The 16,704-nt window shown below is 35.5% G+C and overlaps 4 protein-coding genes across 7 annotated transcripts; 1 reads left to right on the forward strand and 3 right to left on the reverse strand.

Moving 5' to 3' along the window:
- Position 1: 1 nt before the first annotated feature.
- LOC106640673 (uncharacterized) lies at positions 2-7,063 on the reverse strand. Of its 3 annotated transcripts, XM_014354772.2 has the most exons (7): positions 6,865-7,063; positions 6,520-6,610; positions 3,658-4,035; positions 3,160-3,548; positions 2,893-3,001; positions 2,156-2,603; positions 2-2,075 (listed from the first exon to the last, which is right to left on the reverse strand). In XM_014354772.2, exons 2-7 carry the CDS (start codon positions 6,560-6,562, stop codon positions 872-874), a joined length of 2,571 nt encoding a protein of 856 aa, XP_014210258.2. In that variant the 5' UTR covers positions 6,563-6,610; positions 6,865-7,063; the 3' UTR covers positions 2-871. The 3 variants fall into 3 exon arrangements, with proteins under 3 accessions (XP_014210258.2, XP_014210257.2, XP_014210256.2); XM_014354771.2 differs by having other exon boundaries at positions 6,520-7,063; XM_014354770.2 differs by lacking the exons at positions 6,520-6,610; positions 6,865-7,063 and adding an exon at positions 4,779-5,245.
- Positions 7,064-8,419: 1,356 nt separating this feature from the next.
- On the forward strand, positions 8,420-10,235 carry mRpL37 (mitochondrial ribosomal protein L37). Of its 2 annotated transcripts, none has more exons than XM_014354794.2 (6): positions 8,420-8,713; positions 8,801-9,028; positions 9,123-9,242; positions 9,303-9,409; positions 9,485-9,673; positions 9,756-10,235. In XM_014354794.2, exons 1-6 carry the CDS (start codon positions 8,532-8,534, stop codon positions 10,175-10,177), a joined length of 1,248 nt encoding a protein of 415 aa, XP_014210280.2. In that variant the 5' UTR covers positions 8,420-8,531; the 3' UTR covers positions 10,178-10,235. The 2 variants fall into 2 exon arrangements, with proteins under 2 accessions (XP_014210280.2, XP_089447113.1); XM_089590987.1 differs by having other exon boundaries at positions 9,306-9,409.
- Vti1b (Vesicle transport through interaction with t-SNAREs 1b) lies at positions 10,062-10,848 on the reverse strand. Its single transcript, XM_014354796.2, has 2 exons — positions 10,683-10,848; positions 10,062-10,583 (listed from the first exon to the last, which is right to left on the reverse strand). The coding sequence occupies exon 2, from the start codon at positions 10,518-10,520 to the stop codon at positions 10,185-10,187; it is 336 nt and encodes a 111-aa protein (XP_014210282.1). The 5' UTR covers positions 10,521-10,583; positions 10,683-10,848; the 3' UTR covers positions 10,062-10,184.
- A 446-nt stretch (positions 10,849-11,294) lies between these two features.
- LOC106640700 (splicing regulator SDE2) lies at positions 11,295-12,609 on the reverse strand. Its single transcript, XM_014354811.2, has 2 exons — positions 12,292-12,609; positions 11,295-12,210 (listed from the first exon to the last, which is right to left on the reverse strand). Exons 1-2 carry the CDS (start codon positions 12,397-12,399, stop codon positions 11,554-11,556), a joined length of 765 nt encoding a protein of 254 aa, XP_014210297.2. The 5' UTR covers positions 12,400-12,609; the 3' UTR covers positions 11,295-11,553.
- Positions 12,610-16,704: the final 4,095 nt, after the last annotated feature.

A 16,704-nucleotide genomic window follows, 5' to 3' on the forward strand; every position in this document is an offset into this window, starting at 1 on the left:
TAAATAAACAAGTAAATTGTTATTCACGATATAATTTTATGGATATAAGTACAAAATATGTATAAAAATACAATAACTACATACTTTTATCATAAAAAGCTATAAATCGATACTTACACATTTCTTAGATGTAATAAATATGTGACTTAAATGTATTCTGATAATAGTTTTTACTTATAATTTTGCAATGATAACACCAAATCAGTTTCACAATTGCTTCTTGTTAGATTATCATAAGGCACATTACATGTGTATTACAAAAAAGCATTTTAATTTATCAAACATTACAAGGAATGAAATTTAAGCATATCCACGGAAAAAAGCATTTTACTTCCTTGAATTTCAAATTATCGATAAGTTTTCACGAAAATAGCTTAGGTATATATATATATATGTTTATACATGTACGAATAAAAGTTTTTACGTTCGTTGTTTAATTATTTTGCAACCAACCAAAATAACTCCACAATCATTATGTACATTAAATTTTTTTAATATTTTTTTTTCATCACGTAAATACATTTTTTATTCGTATTTATCATAAAAAAAAATTGAAAATTGAGATGTAGACTTTCTTTGTCAATTAACTGATTTCTTCCAGAGCTCTGGAATTGGAAGACAAATTTGAGCCATCAGAACTATTTATCATGAATGTAAAATATAAATCTAAATAATATATTTATTTGAAAACAAAACGTAAACTATATTGAAAATAAATGTCGCAAAATTTTGTCTTTGGATTATTTATATAAGTGTCTGATTATCAAATATTAAACTTTGAAAAATATATATAGAAACAACTTCGTCACGTGAGGCAAGTTCAATCATAGGAGGACTTGCAGTCACGGATATTAAAAATTTTACTATCCACTTACTGCACTATGGATTCTGTAATTACAGATTGTACAGGCAGTGGCTTTGATTCTTGGACAGCACTGACTACACTTAGTAGATCATTATCCTCACTAGACAAAAGCAAAAATGTTTGCTGTTTACCGTTCTGAATGAGATTAATACTCTGCGTTTTATTACCAAACAAAGTAAGGTTGCTATTCTTTATCAACTGCAAAGTCGCTTTGCCATTACTTTCACAAACCTTCACCTGACAGGGTATTAATATTTTTTGCCCGGAATTTTCCATTTCCGTCTCCATTGGTAGATCTTCGGCCATTATTGAATCTTGATCATCCGTTTGAACTTCCACAGTTGAAGAAGGCACCTCTTCAACTGTACTTGTAACTTCCTCAGATGCAACAACCTCTTGATTTTCAATAATGTAAACGTTTTCTGTCATATCTTCGTCTTCTGACTCGAAACCAGGCTCAATGGCTTCTGTGTAATTTTCGACACACTCATCAAATGAAACAATTGTCTCCTCGTGATGTTCGTACTCGTCTTCTCTGTTAGCACTTTCGGTCACGTCTGAGCAAACCTCCTCCTCAGGCAACTCTACTGAAGACTCGTTTAAATACACCGTGTCATCCTCTTCGAAAATCTCATTTTCGAAATGTAACTCGCCATTCGAATCGGTTTGTGCGATGACTACTTCATTCTCCGCAAAATTATGCTCTATCTCAGTCTCGTTAAATTCAGTCTTACAAATCGGTAGATGGTCGTCTTCGGTTTCCATCAGCGCGTACGTCTCCCCGTCGACGATTTCGGTTGACTGTTCATCTTCATATACGTATACATTAGTGATAAATTCATCCTCTCCGTTTGTAACAAATTGTTGTTCAATGTTGTCTAAATCAGTGGTAAATTCTTCTTGATGTGAATCGTCCTCATTATCAAATTCAGAGCTCAGATGCTCCTGTTTTAAAAATATTTGGTTCACATGAGATGAAGTTGTTCCTTCAGTTGTTTGTTCATTTATTGCTTCATTTGTTTCTTCAGTTGTTTCGATTGGAGTCGAAGGTCTGATGGTAACTTCATTTTTAATGGGTTTTTTTCTTCGACTTTTAGGTTTTGGTCTTCTTGCTTCTTCTTCTGTAAGATGTATCAACTCGCCAGTTATCATGAGAACTTTGTTGTGACGAGTTTTCAAATGGCGTTTGTATGTGTTTCTCGTTTTAAATCTGTAAAATAATAATACATCAACAATTGATTTCACTAATGCCTATTGGATAAATAGAAAATTATGCATTCAATCTATTACCTTTGACCACAGTCCGCGCACTCAAACGGTGACTCTCCGGTGTGTCTTCTGCGATGTTCGCGAAAGTGTGACGGATGCCGAAACTTTTTGCCGCAGTCTGCACAGGTGAAACGAGTCAGGTTGCTGTGTATCAACATATGATACTTGAGACTGTGTCGACGTGTGAACATTGCATTACAGATTTCACAGGTGAAGGGCTTGATGTTGGCGTGACTACGAAAGTGTGACAATAAAGTCGTCGGGGCTGTAAAGGTTCTAGGTGGATTGCAGATGTCACACATCAGCTCGTTGCCGGACGGATTGCCGTACTTTTTAATTTTTGCCATACGTTCAAGCGCCTTTGATCTTTCCTCTTCACTTGTGCCAATGAATTTTGCTTTACCTTTGGGCTTAGCAGGTAGTAGGAGGCTTGGTTGAGAAGGTGGATCTTCGCCGTAAAGAGTCATACCTATGCAAAATTACATTCACTTAAAAAAAAATTTTCACAAAACAACAAGCACTCAATAAGCAAAAAAAAAAAAGCTATAACTTGTCACTGATAAAACTTTCCGAACCATATTTGCATCATCAAATGAAAATAAGAAGAAATTCACTGACTTCGACATTCATACGCGACAATGAAAAATTACTTAACAATTGATGCTGTAACAACTATTATCTCATTCAGATGAATCAATACGAGTTTTACTCAATTACATACAATCGGACAAAATACTAATTTGAAGATGGTAACTTACTTTCTGGCTGATCAGTATCGACATTTATATGATTTGCAATATCTTCTACTGTTGAACTAAGTGGCTCAGTCATAGGTGAGCCATTATTTTCAACCACCATTACCATGATCTGAAAATTATAAATAGAACGTTAGGTATTATATAATTTGGTAGACCTATCCTCTATTCGCCGTCTTACATGAGAATCTAGCCTAATGTGAAAATAGAGCGGCAATTCAAACTGTTGGCTTACAAAAAAAAAAAAAAAAAAAATGAATTTATACTTACATTTTCATTTGCAAGTGAATTAACAGATATCTTGTTAATGGTAGAAGTAGATTCATTATTTATTTTCTCCTCTTTTACATGACCATGATAACTGTGATCCCTCAAAACTTTGGCATCGGAAATGTCTTTCTTCATTTCAGTTGTACAAGAATTTTGCACACTAACAACTTTCATATCTTGATTGGCATTGTTTTCCAATTCCTTTAAATTAACTTCAACAGACAGTCCTTTACGCGGAGTATTGTTCGTAGAGTTTCCCACTTTTGTTTCTTTATTTTCCTTGTTAAGATTCTCCTTGGGAGATTTCTTAGGTTGAGTTTTGCTTTTTTTAGTTTGTGGGGTTGATTTTGGTTTGAGCTGTGTTACAGGAGTTACCGTAAAATTGGCACCTGCAGGAAGCATTAATATAAAACAAAAATTGTAATTGAAACAATGATACTTTTTCTTTCAATCTGAAATTTGACGAAAAAAATTTTTTGCAAAAATAAATTTACGCACAATCGCAACTGTTCATGTTACTTCTCCAGTGCTCCAAGTGCTCGGCAAGATGCTGTTGGATGTTAAGCTTAGCCTTGGCGTCGCTGGCAAAGCTCGAAAAGATACCATCGCAGCCGGGAATAAGAGCGCAGGCGTACGAATACTGTTTCTTAAGCTCATCGCCACTAAACACGGTAAAGAGCTTGATCAACTGACCAGCAGGCATGGTCAGCAGTTGGGCTATGGTGTACGATTGCGCCGGTTGATTGTTATTCTTGCGCTTGGGCTCCTTGGCCTTTTTTTTCTTTGCATCCAACTCGTCTTTTTTGGTCTCGGAATGCAATGTTTGCGAGGCTACCTCGGCCAACATGCCCAACATGTCTGGATTTTTTACGTCAGCTAGAGAGAGAGAAAAAAAAAAGAAATCATCAATTATTATTATTTTTTTTTTGTATTGATTTTCTGGTTTTTGTGATGTAAATATTTGGATGTCCTATTTATTTATGCTCAACGAGAAAAAGAAAAAATAAATACGATTCTCCAGTTTGTTTGCGCATAGCTCGCGTATTTACATCGATAAATAATTATCGAAAAAAGGAAAAACAATAACAAAACACGGCCTTCAAACATAGAGAGGAGACGCAGAGAAAAACTCTCTATAGTGGAAGGGAGAGTAAAACAAATCCCGCGCCTCAAGTTGGAACGGATGATTATAAGATTTAATATATATTCCAGAGAAATTTTGGAGAAATAAACAGAGCGATGCAATCAAATAGCGAAAAAAGAATTTTATGTTGGCAAGGGGGTTGGTTGGGTTGGAGGGGGATAAAGATGGAGAATACAATTTCCAAGCCAAATATGATGATCGAGCTTCTTTCTCCGCGCACTTGACAGTAGAAAGAGAGAGAGAGAAGAAAAAGTGTAAGAGAGGGGGCACCGATGGCAGACGAAAAAAACGGAGGACGGCAATGTGTGTATATACACACACACACACGTGTATATATATGTATAAGACTCTCTCCGCTGCTACACATATATATATGAATACGAGCAGAAGATGCAATACTTGACAATGCACAATGAGAGTAAAAAAAAATGATGCAAATAACATGAAGTATCGAGATTAATGCTTAGTTATTTACAGCAGACTGGCAACCGATACTTGATATTGTTGAGCTTGATCACCGCATAACACACATCGTCATCGTTGTCAGAAGCGGGGTTCTCGTCGTCGTTGTCCACTTGTTGCTCGCTGCAATGCCGGCCGTCATTGGGCTCTTGCTTCGGTTGCAGTACTTTACCGAGTCTCCCGGTATTATCTTCATCGTGCCTCTGGCGCTCCATCATCGCTTCCTCGAATAATATATGTATCTCTACCTAATCTGAACTTTAGAAAATTTGCAAGGCTTTCATATGCAACTCCGTCCAGTTGTGTACAGAGTTTTAACCCCCGTACACACGATGCAGAGTTAAATATTTGACGCTTCACTAGGCCATTTCTTCACTCGCGCGCGAACTGCGAAGACGACGAGGAACAACGAGAAGAGAGACACAAACAACTATCACGCACGCATGGTTCTTACATGCAGCAGTCGCGATACACCGCGCGAAAGTCAGCGTAGCAGAGCCTATATATAGCAACAAGACGACAACTCGGTGTATATATAGGTATATACATAACAGTGAAGAAGAAGAAAAAGGAGGGCCGGCGCGCGCGCGCGCACACGCGAGATGTGTACAACTTTTATTATATATTCGCAGTAAGTATCGAAAACAAAAAAAATATGTGTGGATAACTTGTACTTGAGACTTGAGACGAGTTGAGACGCGAATGGAATTGGTGTTGCTGGTGCCCAATCCAACCTGATGGGCACACAAGTTTTCGCATTTCAGATTGCAGATCATCACAAGTGTAACATCAACTCTCTGCAATTTTATAATCGGTAAAATAAAATTCTGAAGTCCCGCTCACGATGACGACAACGCCTGCTCTGTTAAAATGCGTGTGTATAAGTATGTACGCCGCGCGACGAAAATGATCTTCTAGGCGTAAAGTCTCCCTCTGCTGAAGTACAGTAACATGTATTACTCATTCGTGGAAATCATGGATTCCTACTGACGTATATAGGGTAGTTTTTTTGACAGCTTGTTTACATGTTTGTGAAGGTATAATGTACGAACGCAGGTACAGACACTACTTACAGACTTGTAACCAGAGGTCTCCCTTCGGCTTAATTATTTTCTGTTTATAGTTCATGAGCTGTGCATGTAATACCTATATGTATTTAATATACCCTTGATTTGCTCAAATTTACAATGTTGCCGACAATGGACTGACGACATTGATGGAAGTCGATTTGAGACATTAGCTGGACAATTTTTAAAAGGAGGAAAAAGAATTAGTTCTTCCTTGCCGTGTATGCCATCGCTATCTACGCACATATATTATGCACTAAAAGTTATGAAGTATATGTGTGTATAGTGTACATTCCCTTGTGGTTAGTACACTTTAAAAAAAAATGCGCGTGTATATATATATATATATATACACATGAAACTTGAAATCAACAAAAAGCTTCCTAGCAGACGCCATCGGGGAGTCACCGCTCCGGCAGCAGACGGATATTTGAAGTAAACAACGAGCGTCGTCGTAAAAACTGCACTTTGCAGCAGCACTGCATTGCAGCAACGCGCGGTTGTTGTCTGCCGCCGTGCTCTCCCGCTTGCGCTCTCTCTCTCTCTCTCTCTCTCTCTCGATGGCTGCTCCGTTTTTCCGCAAAATTCACCCATCAATACCATACTCGTATACGCGATCTATTCCCGCGAGGTAACACGACAATAAACAACGACATCCAGTACAGGATCAAATACGATTTAGCTTACCTGCGTCATCGCTGTTGAAGTTGCTGGTTGTTTCGTCGCTCATTTTGGACGTTCGGTTGGCAGCAGCAGCAGTAGCAGCTCGAGTCGTCGACTGGAACATGGAGAAGCAAAACGAAAAAGATATTCACTTCACCGAGAGAGAGAAAGAGAGAGAGAGAGAGAGGGGGGCACCACCGCGTGGTAAGCTGCTGCTGTTGCTTGCTGAAAGACACTCCGATCGCTCTCTCACTCTACAGCTCTGCTGTCTCTCTCTCCCCTTCAGTTTTATGGCAGCAAAATAATAATAAGTACAGCTCGCGCGCCGACATTATAATATTTCTATATGTCCATCGGTCAAATGTATACCTTATATACACATATGAATATGCGGGTCGCGCACCACTGCTTTATCTTATGTATACGCGACAGAGTAACGATACATTACTAGTATAATTGGTCTGTAACATGTAAAATGAACGTTGGACGCGAAGTTCCCGCTTGTTTTCTTCACTTTTTCGGAGCAATCTGAGCAGTGTGTGCAGACGATCACGGCGTTCGTCGTTGCTTTCTCGGTATCCGGGCGGTATGAGGAAAAGCGCATGCGAAAGAGCAGCTTCTCTGCTCTATCGAGTCTATACACGTCCATTCAATGCGGCGTGCTCGACCCCGGCACTGTGCGCGTGTAATACAGGTATATCATACATGCGTATAGGTAGGGGGTATTTTATAGGTATATTTACAAGACCACTCACTCCGTCGTACCTCCAGGTCGTACCATCCATCTACTTTGTCATGGCATTGCATGTGCATTTGTGGCACAGAGAATTGAATTGTCGATACCTATCTCTCGCTCTCCGTCATCCCTACCGACAGTACCGATTACATGCGTCCATAAATAAGAATGATATTAAAAGAAAGAAAAAAAAAAAGGAGATGTAAACGACATTTTTCGTTGCGCATCCCTTGACATGATCCAGCGATAAAAAAAAAAAAAAAAGACGATTGCCCGATTATCGTCTATCACTCTCGATTCTCGGGTCTCGGTCACAAAGTACCTCGGACTTCGCACTCCTTCCTCTGTCAAATCAAATACTATACCTGCGTGAATTTTAGGAAGAACTGCGCTTAAGGAAACAAAAAAAAATTTACTCTTTTCGATTCACAAATTATCTTCCAGTTATACTACATGCACAGATAACTGTTTACGCGAAAAAATAAAAAAGAAAATTAACTGGAACAAAACTAATTTGAGAACTCAAAAAAGTGATATAGGTGTATGAATTATTTGTTTGTAAAACCGAATGCTACTCTCTATGAAAATAGTGTATTCATTATCATTACATGAGTACATGGTTTATCTTTTATTTATTTATGTTTTGTTGTTTGCTAGTTTTTCCGAGTTCAAATGTATGTGTATAAGAATATAAAAAAATTTTCCTGGAAAGTGAAAAATTTTTTTTTTTTTTTTAATCTTACCCAGATCGTTTCATGTTGTACACTTGGGATCCGCGATTATCCTAACTTTTGAGGTCAATACGAACGATTTTATACTGATTTTGATTAATATTTAAAATTTTTAATGAAAACTTTTCGATTACTCTATTTTTTTTAGACGAGTTCTAAATAATTAAAACAAATTAAACTTATACATAAAATACGAAGAACAACAAAAATTTTTTCCCACCCGTTTTAAAAATTAAAAAACATCGCAGTCTCATAAACAATTATAACTTATAGAAGGTGACAACTTACGAATTTATACATACTATAAATCTTAACAATAGATGCTGACAATCAAAAGAAAAAAAAATTGCAAGTTTGCGTATTTACAACTATATATATATCCTTACATTACCGATATATATGTTGATTTGTCGAGCAACCACATATATACACACACCGCAATATAAGATGCCTACAGCTGATGCATTCCATATTGGCCGGCCATAGTAAACAAACACTCACGGTATAACCTCATGTGTGTCAGACAGATTATCTTTATTTATATTAATTTTACATAACTTCCAAACAAAATGAGGTTATCGCAGATACTGTATAAGCAACACATTGGTCGTCAAACGCGACTCATGTGGTATTTACAGGGTAAAAGAACCCCTGTAGAGACTTTAACAGAAAAGACTTTGGCTGCAAAAGGAATTCAAGTATTAGACCCAGAAGATGTATTGAAAAAACCACATGGCAAGCCTAAATTCGAGTAAAAATGAATATTTCAAAAGTGTATTGTTTAATCTTTACTATGAGCTGAGATTTTAGATGTATTGATTTATGTGTTTGTTTTTAGCTTTACATCATTGAATCTTTTGGAGAAGAGACCACCAACTCGTGATAAAAACCATCCAGATTGGCATGACAGACCTTGTTTGACTTACAAAGATAATGATTTGTTGACATTAGGACTGCCACAAGCTCAAGACATAACTAAAACTGTTGTCTTTGAAAATCAGCTGCCCGAAGCTGTGGAATCACTAATAGAAGATATCCCAGAAGAGTATCATAATTTAGCCCAAAAGTATGTTGCAAAATAAATGTTTTCACAATTTTTAAACTTGATACCATACAAAAATGTCATACTTTACAACACCCAACAACTGATTTTATTTCAGAACAATAAAAACGTCTGTTATATTTGATGCTCATCAAGAACTATTACCTAAAGTTAAAGACCCTAACAGACCAGCCTTTAATTTTCCAAGATTAATGGGAATAACAGATGTTAGAAAAATGTAGGTTGTACATTTTAACTACCCAAGATTAAATTTATCACATAATTATTTTTTTTTCAGAAGCAATTTAAGTAAAAAATTAATCCAACTTTGTGAGTGCATAAATGGACCAGAAGTTTCAGAAACTAGAAGTATGCTAGATAATGTCTTATTGAGTTTTCCATTTGGTAAGATTAGATGATTTTGAATAAGTTTGTTTTTTCACATAGAAAATTACTGAGTATTGAATTTAATTACTTCAGAAAGAGAATTCGATTTGCATCAGTTTGTATTGACAATGGATATGATGTTGATGTGTGAAAAACCTCTGACACCAAGTGGACATTTCAATGAAGAAGTTATCAATAGTATGGAAATTCCAAATTTACACCCCCTACATTGTTCTATTGGTCTTGATGAAGAAAACATATACAAGCTAAATAATTTTCATCGTAAGTATTCTCACAAGTGAAGTTTAAATTATTAAAGTAACAGGTTTGAGAATTCATGGACATAAATTTTTTTTTCTTTCAGCATTAGTCTCAGGATACCACAAGAGTCATATACATACCATCATTGCATACTATGATCCATCAAAAGTTAAACACAAGTCAGAATTATCATCCACAGAATCTCAAACACTTGGTAGAGCTTTACTTAAAGCGTTCACTGCGGCTGCAAGCTCAGCTAGACAAAGGTTTGGTCTGGATGTAAAAGAACTTCCAGAACCAATTACTGTACAGTGCATTCATTCAGATGGAAAATGGTTTTATTTTTCTGTTTATCAGTTAAATACTTTGGATATTGAAGGGAAAAACGGTATTAAAAACTACTGTTGGATGCTGCCAAAACTTGATCTTTATAAAGTAGGTGGTTATGTTAGAGGAACACCCGTTCTGGAGGGTTACAACCCAGAAGTACTAAAAACAATGTTAGCTTTTTACAGAAATAATTGATACTTTTTTAAAAATGCGAGCGAAACTTTATGTAAATCAAACATCCTAGAATAGAGACTTCACATATTATAATCAATATCAAAATGAACTTATTTGTTAATATCCTCTTCCTCATAGCATTCATGATCTTTCTGGATCTGTCTAATTCCTGATCCGTGTCAGTCAGTCTTGACTTTGCCTGAAGCAATGTTTCTCTCTGACTACCCAATTCGGAAATCACCTCTGTCCCTATCTGTTCTGTCTCAATAGCCACTGCATGGGATTTAATCACCGATTGATTAGAGCGTTGAATTGCAGCTCGACTGTCAAACAGTACGCGCCGCTGGGCGTCATCACTCTGCATTTTTGCAAAAAAAATGGTCTGCTATATCATTTAATGAATTAAATGGATCCAATTTGGACAGCTCTGGAAAGTGAAAAAATAATGGCACTTATACATTTTCAAGTTAATTTGTACAACAAAAGAGTATTGATCGATTACAATAAAACAAATACGTCAACTTACAATTACCCATCAAACAAAAAATTTACGCCCCATTTTTCTGCAGGCTGTCATATAATACCTATACTTAGTTGTATTATCACTGTTCTTTACTGACGTAAATATAACCTCTTCCAAATTGACAGAAAAGTATTGGTGTAAGTATTAAGCAAAAATGAAATAGGAATGAAGATGTATCATCCTCATATCTGCGACGTCACCAAATAAAGTGACCGAATGTGACTCAGAAAGTCATGCAAAAGAGTACATAAAGAATAATACACATACACACACATTATACAAAAGAATCAGGGAGGTTGTACGGTCAAAGATTAATGACGTCACATTCTTGTCAGAAGTATTTTTAATTATTTGCAAGATAATTTTATGGAGAACCTTAATTACATTTTTTGTTTGGATTTTTAATGAGTCAATACATTCAATTTTTTGAAATCAACTTTAATCCATTTTTATTGATTTATTTGGCCTTTAAATAAATTGGTAGTCGATGTAAGCTGTTCAGCTTGTTAAATACAAAAATCTAATATTCATTATTTAAAACAATAAAGATGTGAATGGACCTTCTCTAACAAGAGTTTTTTTTCTCACCATTTGATGTCAAGACTAGGAAAATCAATAACATTGAGACATTGTTTATGCAAATATAATTTATTTGGATAAATTTTCCTTTAGGCTAATAAATCTGGAATCGAATAACTTAGAAGTAATAACTTAGAACAATATGTTGTGCCCCGCGAAGGTTCGAGGCTCTGGCTTTAATGAGGTCATGAGGAGCAGCATGCCATTTTATTTATATTTACACTGATTGAAAAGAATTCCAGTGATATATTTTCTTATAAATACATGGTAAAAATTAGAAAATCAAATATTTACATTAATTTTCCTTATCTGATTTACTTTTATCACCTGACTGGTTACTATCAGATAGATTAATGTCTATGTTCTTCTTACTATCGGTAATATCCTTTTCAACTTTTGTTTCTTTTTCAGTATCACTATCGTCAGAAGAATCAAGATCAGAAAGATCAATGTCATCATCCAAGTCCAAAATGGTTTTCATTTTTTTCTTGGGCTTTGTTGTTGTCGGTTGACCTGCCAATCTTTTCACAGCTGAAGTAGATGCAGCTGCAAAACCAACTTCTACAGCCTCCTCTACTCTTTCGGTCAAAACTGAACGCTGTTGATCATAAGCCTTGTCTTTGAATTCATGTTTTGGCTGAGCACAGAGTTTTTCGAGTTTCTTTTTTTTTCTCTCTGCAGCTTCCTCTTTTCTCTCTGATTGCTTCTCTATCCAAGCTTTTAATCTCTTTTCTTCATTAATATCTCTCAATCTGCGACCACTCAGATCTCTGCAGGCCTCTCTATTTGTAGTTTTCTCAATTTGAGCACCAATGGCTCTGAGCATAGATCCAAAACCACCTTTGCCTCCACATAATTTTGGCACCAGCAACAAGTCTCCATTGGTGATGATGTCATTTGTTTCTATCAAACGCCCATTATTCTTTAAGAAAAAATTGTGACTTGCAGCTCCCTGTGAACACGTAATAATCATATTTGTTGTTATCAATTGTTACAAAATAAAATTCATACAAGGTAGTACATTTTTACTTACTAGTGTGTTTTGTACTCGTTCTATCAGCTGTTTGCCACTAATTGGAAGAAAAACTTCCATAGCTTTTGACTTTCCATAACAACCGTTATCCAGGTATATATTAAGCATTTTGCCAATGAGAATTCTTTCTTTTAAAGTATGTAATTTTTGCTCCAAACAAGTTTCTAGCGACTAGCTGATTTGTTATTGAATCGTTTAATCCAGTATAGTTGAGTGTCACTGCAAATTGCAGTCTGCAATACTGCAATACACGCATATGCAGGTATACTATATAGTACAAGTGTACAACAGCGCCAATGATATTTCATCGGGTGTATTCCGCAAATGCTGCCAGCAGTTAAGTTACGTAGGTCGTGGTAACGCCGCATGGTCGGATAGCGCTAGCGTCAACCTGTACTAACTGTCGGTGGGTTCCGCATGTCAACAAACTCCTAAATATCAGATGGCATGGGAGCGAAAACAGTAAAAAATATCAAAGTTTGTTGACATGCGGAACCCACCGACAGTTAGTACAGGTTGACGCTAGCGCTGCCCGACCATGCGGCGTTACCACGACCTACGTAACTTAACTGCTGGCAGCATTTGCGGAATACACCCATAGTCCGCAGGCTAAGTATACGTCCTTAACCGCCTTTTTCACTAACGTTTAGAATAATGATTGAGACAATCAATGATTGTATCATGAGTTTTTGTATAAAGTTCAATTTATACAAATAAGTTGGTAAATATAGGCACACATGATTAATATTTAAACATTTTAAGCTGTATAAATATATAACATAGATTCCAAATATGCATTATTACCGCTGGAATATGCTAACAAAACCAAATATCCGTCTTTCTCACCCAGCAAAATAATAGGTATCTGTATAATCCTGTATCAATTTATTGCACACATGCGAAATGTTCAATGACAGTAAACAATGACATAATTTCAAACTTTACTTTTAACTCTTCATTTCACACGTAATTTTACAATGCAATTGATAAATTATTATTCATACAAAAGTATTAATATTCTTATAGGAGGTCGATTTTCAGGCAAAAGATTATTTGTAAACTTGCCGTAAACAGCACAGCCAATGTCAACTTTTTATTTTCTATCTACACAACTAGTTGCGGCTGGTTTTAGCGTTTCAGATTTCTAAACTAAAAAGTGGCCCTAAAATTCTGAAGGAAAGCTTTAGATATTTTAGGCCCTAGAGCCATGTTGTCAATTATAAACCAGCCGCAACTTATTTGACAGATACAAAATGAAAATTCAACATTTTCTGTGCTGTTTGCGGCAAGTTTACAATTTATCTATTACTCGAAAGTATACATATATAGGAGGTTAATATTCGTATAAAACATACACTGCAAACTTGCCGCAAGTAGCACAAACATCGTTAATTATTTATTTTGTATCTATTTCAATAGTTGCGGCTGGTTTATAAGTGATTAAACGGCTCTAGGGCTAAGCTGCCTAAAGCTCTCCATCAGAATTTCAGAAGCAATTTTTGGCCAAAAAAATCACGACCGCTAGATGGCGCTGATCCTAATGATTATAACTACTTATAGTAGAGCCATTTAATCAATTATAAACCAGCCGCAACTAATTTAGTAAATACAAAATAAAAAGATAACATTGTTTGTGCTATTTGCGGCAAGTTTGCAGTGTATGTTTTACACCAATATCGACCTCCCTTATATTTACACTTTCGGGTGATAGATAAATTGTAAACTTGCCGCAAACAGCACCAACATCGTTAATTATTTATTTTGTATCTATTTCAATAGTTGCGGCTGGTTTATAAGTGATTAAACGGCTCTAGGGCTAAGCTGCCTAAAGCTCTCCATCAGAATTTCAGAAGCAATTTTTGGCCAAAAAAATCACGACCGCTAGATGGCGCTGATCCTAATGATTATAACTACTTATAGTAGAGCCATTTAATCAATTATAAACCAGCCGCAACTAATTTCGTAGATACAAAATGAATAGTTAAAGATAATTGTGCTACTTGCGGCAAGTTTGCAGTGTATGTTTTACACCAATATCGACCTCCCTTATATTTACACTTTCGGGTAATAGATAAATTGTAAACTTGCCGCCAATAGTGCGAACAATGTTCACTTTTTATTTTGTATTTACTCAATTAGTTGCGGCTGGTTTATAATTGATTAAGTGGCTTTACTACAAGTAGTAATAATCATTTGGATCAGCGCCATCTAGCGGTAGTGATTTTTTTGGCCAAAAATTGCTTCTGAAATTCTGAAAGAGAGCTTTAGGCAGCTTAGCCCTAGAGCCATTTAATTACTTATAAACCAGCCGCAACTAATTTCATAAATATAGAATAAAAAGTTAACGTTGTTTGCACTGTTTGCGTCAAGTTTACAATTCATCTATTACCCAAAAGTATAAATATATATAAGGTTGATATTCGTATAAAACATACACTGCAAACTTGCCGCAAGTAGCACAATTATTTTTAACTATTTATTTTGTATCTACAAAATTAGTTGCGGCTGGTTTATAATTGATTAAATGGCTCTACTATAAGTAGTTATAATCATTAGGATCAGCGCCATCTAGCGGTCGTGATTTTTTTGGCCAAAAATTGCTTCTGAAATTCTGATGGAGAGCTTTAGGCAGCTTAGCCCTAGAGCCGTTTAATCACTTATAAACCAGCCGCAACTATTGAAATAGATACAAAATAAATAATTAACGATGTTTGTGCTGTTTGCGGCAAGTTTACAATTTATCTATTACCCGAAAGTGTAAATATAAGGGAGGTCGATATTGGTGTAAAACATACACTGCAAACTTGCCGCAAATAGCACAAACAATGTTATCTTTTTATTTTGTATTTATTAAATTAGTTGCGGCTGGTTTATAATTGATTAAGTGGCTCTACTACAAGTAGTAATAATCATTTGGATCAGCGCCATCTAGCGGTAGTGATTTTTTTGGCCAAAAATTGCTTCTGAAATTCTGATGGAGGGCTTCAGGCAGCTTAGCCCTAGAGCCGTTTAATCACTTATAAACCAGCCGCAACTATTGAAATAGATACAAAATAAATAATTAACGATGTTTGTGCTACTTGCGGCAAGTTTGCAGTGTATGTTTTATACGAATATTGACCTCCCTTATATTTACACTTTCGGGTAATAGATAAATTGTAAACTTGCCGCCAATAGTGCGAACAATGTTCACTTTTTATTTTGTATTTACTCAATTAGTTGCGGCTTGTTTATAATTGATTAAGTGGCTTTACTACAAGTAGTAATAATCATTTGGATCAGCGCCATCTAGCGGTAGTGATTTTTTTGGCCAAAAATTGCTTCTGAAATTCTGAAAGAGAGCTTTAGGCAGCTTAGCCCTAGAGCCATTTAGTCACTTATAAACCAGCCGCAACTCTTGAAATAGATACAAAATAAATAATTAACGATGTTTGTGCTACTTGCGGCAAGTTTGCAGTGTATGTTTTATACGAATATTGAGCCGCAACTAATTTTATAGGTAGATAGTAAAAAGATAACATTATTTGTACTATTTGCGACAACCCACAAAACATTAAGGTGACAATAAGACATCTATACGACATCATTGAACCGCCAGCTGATATCTACCGAAGTTATCAAAACTACATCGGCAAGATGTCAAATTGACGCCTAATTATTATCGATAAGACATCGTATTGTTATCAGTTGTCAGCAAACAAACATCAGCTAATGACAACTAATTGATAACATTTAGATGTCTGCTGTTGTCATACTAAATGTTTTTGATCTCTTATGGATGTCTTTAGAGCAAGAATTAAGGATGTCTTTTAGATATCTGTGGTGCTAAATTCAATGATATCTTACAGATATCTGCTGTGTAAATTAAATGATATCTTGAGGGTATCGTTTAAATAGTATTAAATAATAGAAGTAGCATTTACGCAACTCAAAGAACCACAGATACCTTTAAATTGAATAAATTTATAATTCATTTGAATAATGGCCTTTAAATTATAAATTAATCAATCAATTCATTAAATTCAAAGGTATCTGTAGTTCTTTGAATTGCACGATGCCTTCATTATAATAGATATTTTTAAAAGTGTATTTTTTATAATTGTTTTTTTACGATTACAAAAAACTTTTTACTTATGTCATACTTAAGAATCACTGGTTTAAGCACAATTAGAAAATTAATTACAACATAGGCTGTTGATTGACTCCTCTTTTTTTTCCGCCTGTCAGATGTTCTACGCAACTAATCTTTAATGCGTTCTTGTACATCTGTTACAGTAGATGCAATTTTTTTTCGTGTAGCACCTATAAAAATGTTGGCGATTAATAAATTTTAAAAAATACATAAGTTTTCAGAATCAAAATACATACTTATGATTATCGATGAAAAATGGAGATCCTTTACAGCAAGAGTTC

The sequence above is a fragment of the Copidosoma floridanum genome, unplaced genomic scaffold, assembly GCF_036245765.1.
Source record: "Copidosoma floridanum isolate Cflo_tuat_1 unplaced genomic scaffold, Cflo_Japanese_pri ptg000013l, whole genome shotgun sequence".
In the NCBI taxonomy this organism is placed as follows: domain Eukaryota; kingdom Metazoa; phylum Arthropoda; class Insecta; order Hymenoptera; family Encyrtidae; genus Copidosoma; species Copidosoma floridanum.

Bases quoted from the DNA above. Each gene is read 5' to 3' on its own strand.
- LOC106640673 (XM_014354770.2), bottom strand. From the start codon at position 4,983: ATGATGGAGCGCCAGAGGCACGATGAAGATAATACCGGGAGACTCGGT. The intron at 4,036-4,778 runs GTAAATAACTAA...CTCTCTCTCTAG, and splicing joins GTATCGGTTGCCAGTCTGCT to CTGACGTAAAAAATCCAGAC. The intron at 2,076-2,155 runs GTAATAGATTGA...ATTATTTTACAG, and splicing joins TGCGCGGACTGTGGTCAAAG to ATTTAAAACGAGAAACACAT.
- mRpL37 (XM_014354794.2), top strand. From the start codon at position 8,532: ATGAGGTTATCGCAGATACTGTATAAGCAACACATTGGTCGTCAAACG. The intron at 9,410-9,484 runs GTAAGATTAGAT...TAATTACTTCAG, and splicing joins CTTATTGAGTTTTCCATTTG to AAAGAGAATTCGATTTGCAT. The intron at 9,674-9,755 runs GTAAGTATTCTC...TTTTTCTTTCAG, and splicing joins CAAGCTAAATAATTTTCATC to CATTAGTCTCAGGATACCAC.
- Vti1b (XM_014354796.2), bottom strand. From the start codon at position 10,520: ATGCAGAGTGATGACGCCCAGCGGCGCGTACTGTTTGACAGTCGAGCT.
- LOC106640700 (XM_014354811.2), bottom strand. From the start codon at position 12,399: ATGCTTAATATATACCTGGATAACGGTTGTTATGGAAAGTCAAAAGCT. The intron at 12,211-12,291 runs GTAAGTAAAAAT...ACGTGTTCACAG, and splicing joins AACGAGTACAAAACACACTA to GGAGCTGCAAGTCACAATTT.